At 43.9% G+C, this 2162-nt stretch overlaps 1 protein-coding gene across 1 annotated transcript in view; it reads left to right on the top strand.

Annotated features, from left to right (window-relative positions):
• Positions 1–1033: 1033 nt before the first annotated feature.
• Positions 1034–2162, top strand: part of LOC109965872 (uncharacterized) — an 18361-nt gene continuing 17232 nt past the window's right edge. Inside the window, exons 1-4 of the mRNA XM_020610234.1 lie at positions 1034–1178; positions 1296–1361; positions 1468–1554; positions 1711–2157. Coding sequence (XP_020465890.1) covers positions 1050–1178; positions 1296–1361; positions 1468–1554; positions 1711–2157 — 729 coding nt within the window. The 5' untranslated portion in view covers positions 1034–1049. The remainder of the gene's footprint in view (positions 1179–1295; positions 1362–1467; positions 1555–1710; positions 2158–2162) is intronic.

The following is a 2162-nucleotide window of genomic DNA, read 5'->3' as shown; positions in this document are numbered from 1 at the left end:
TTTCCGGGCTGCTTTGGCAGCCTGGGGGTTGGAAGATCTCTGGACTTGAAGTGTTAATTCTTGCCTGTGACTCTTTGAATAAACCAGCACGGTTATATTTTTTATATACTCAAGTGGTCTGAGTCGTCCCTCGGAGTTCCTGGTTTGAAAGAACCGGACGAGGCTTTATAATGGAATAGAGCCTTTATAGGCGAGAGAAGGTTATGAAATTGACGCAGAGGAATAAATTTCATATTTGGAGGACAACATTACTCTCTGGTGAGCCAAAATAACGAGGAAAACGGGTGGAGCAGTGCGTCAGCGTGGCGCGTCTGTAATGGCACAGAAAGTCACAGGTAGATAATTCATTTGAAAATTCAGAGTTGCAGAGAATGGTTTGCACCTAGCTATCAGAACTGGCCATTCCATTAGCATCTATATTGCTCTGCAACGCCCAGCCATCCTGAGCGCCAGAGAATGGTATCTCCTGGCGTCTTCAGTCAGTATTGCCCATTCAATTTGCATCTTCTTTGTCATCTTCCCAGTCCTCTGCTAAAATGTAAATGCAATCATAGCAGCAGAGAATGATTGCATCTGTCTGCATGTCCTTTGCTCATTCTGTAATCACGCAGTTTTTGCAGTCAAAATATGTCTTCAATACTGTTTTCATATTGCGCACTAACTTTGTCCACACACAATAGCATCTACATTGCTCTGCCACATACTACAAAGTAATCACGTAGTTTTTGCAGTCAAAATATGTCTTCAATACTGTTTTCATATTGCGCACTAACTTTGTCCACAGACAATAGCATCTATATTGCTCTGCAACGCCCAGCCATCCTGAGCGCCAGAGAATGGTATCACCTGGCCTCTTCAGTATTGCCCATTCAATTTGCATCCTTTGTCACCTTCACAGCTACAATGAAAAGGCTCGGCCCCCACTAGGTGTTGGCCACAGACAATAAAAGCAGGTCAGCGCGGAGCGTTCTGTCTTTTTGTATTGGACACCGAAAGAAGAAGGATGGCGCGCAAACTCTCTACAGAGATGGCACTCCAGATGATTTTTGATGAAAACAACTCGTCCGAAAATGAAGACATGGAGCAAATTTCAGAAACTGAAGACCACCTGTCCCAAGTTTCTGAAACTTCTAGCGATTTGGGGGATGACGATTTGTTGGATCGAGATTACGATCCAAGTACTGAGATAAGACTTAGATTCCATTGCAATACGCCCTTTGTTCGATAAAAAACGCTGTTTGTTTTAGTTAGATTTTGCTTATTTGTAACTTTTGTTATCATTGCTTTGTTTTCAGAAACCGGCAGGCAGAGGCAGAGTACGCGCCAGTTCAGTTGCCCCTGGAGCGTCACAGCAGGGAGAAGTAAGTAGTAATTTGTGCAATACGCCCTTTGTTCGATAAAAAACGCTGTTTGTTTTAGTTAGATTTTGCTTATTTGTAACTTTTGTTATCATTGCTTTGTTTTCAGCAATCCGCAGGCGGGAAAAGAAAAAGAAAAATAAAGCACATTGATTCTGTGGAGCGCGTGGATGAAAGCGCGGAGCAGCAGGGAAGTGTAAGTTATAAAAATGCAATATACAGTCTGTTTGCTAAAATGTGCTGTGTTTGAGAACTTATTGTCATTGTGATTTATTATTTTGAAACAATTACAGGCTGAGCTGTGTTTGAGAACTTATTGTAATTGTGATTTATTATTTTGAAACAATTACAGGCTGAGCCAGTAACAACGGAGGTCTACATGGCGAGATCCACTGGCATTTCCTGGTCTTCTCACCCCTATAAGCAGCCACCCCGCCTTGCAGCAAATGTCATCAGTATGGAACCAGGGCCAACTAGAATGGCAATCAGCCATGTCAGGGACATCAAATCAGCCTTCAGTGAGGTAATGCCTGATTCCATACTGGACATAATCCTGGACTGCACCAACATTGAAGGTCGGCGGGTTTATGGAGAGCGGTGGAAGATTGTGGACATGATCCTCCTGTACGCCTACCTTGGACTGCTCTACCTGGCAGGAGTCTTCAAGTCCAAAGGAGAGTCTCTCCATTCGCTGTGGTCTGCTGATTATGGAAGGGCCATCTTCAGGGCCACAATGTCGTTGGACAGGTTCCAGGTCATTTCCCGGGTTATCAGGTTTGATAACCTGGAAGACAGGGCAGCTCG

This window comes from Monopterus albus, unplaced genomic scaffold, assembly GCF_001952655.1.
Source record: "Monopterus albus unplaced genomic scaffold, M_albus_1.0 scaffold105.1, whole genome shotgun sequence".
In the NCBI taxonomy this organism is placed as follows: Eukaryota; Metazoa; Chordata; class Actinopteri; order Synbranchiformes; family Synbranchidae; genus Monopterus; species Monopterus albus.
Note: the sequence above shows the minus strand (reverse complement) of the source record. Positions and strands in the feature narration are given on the sequence as shown.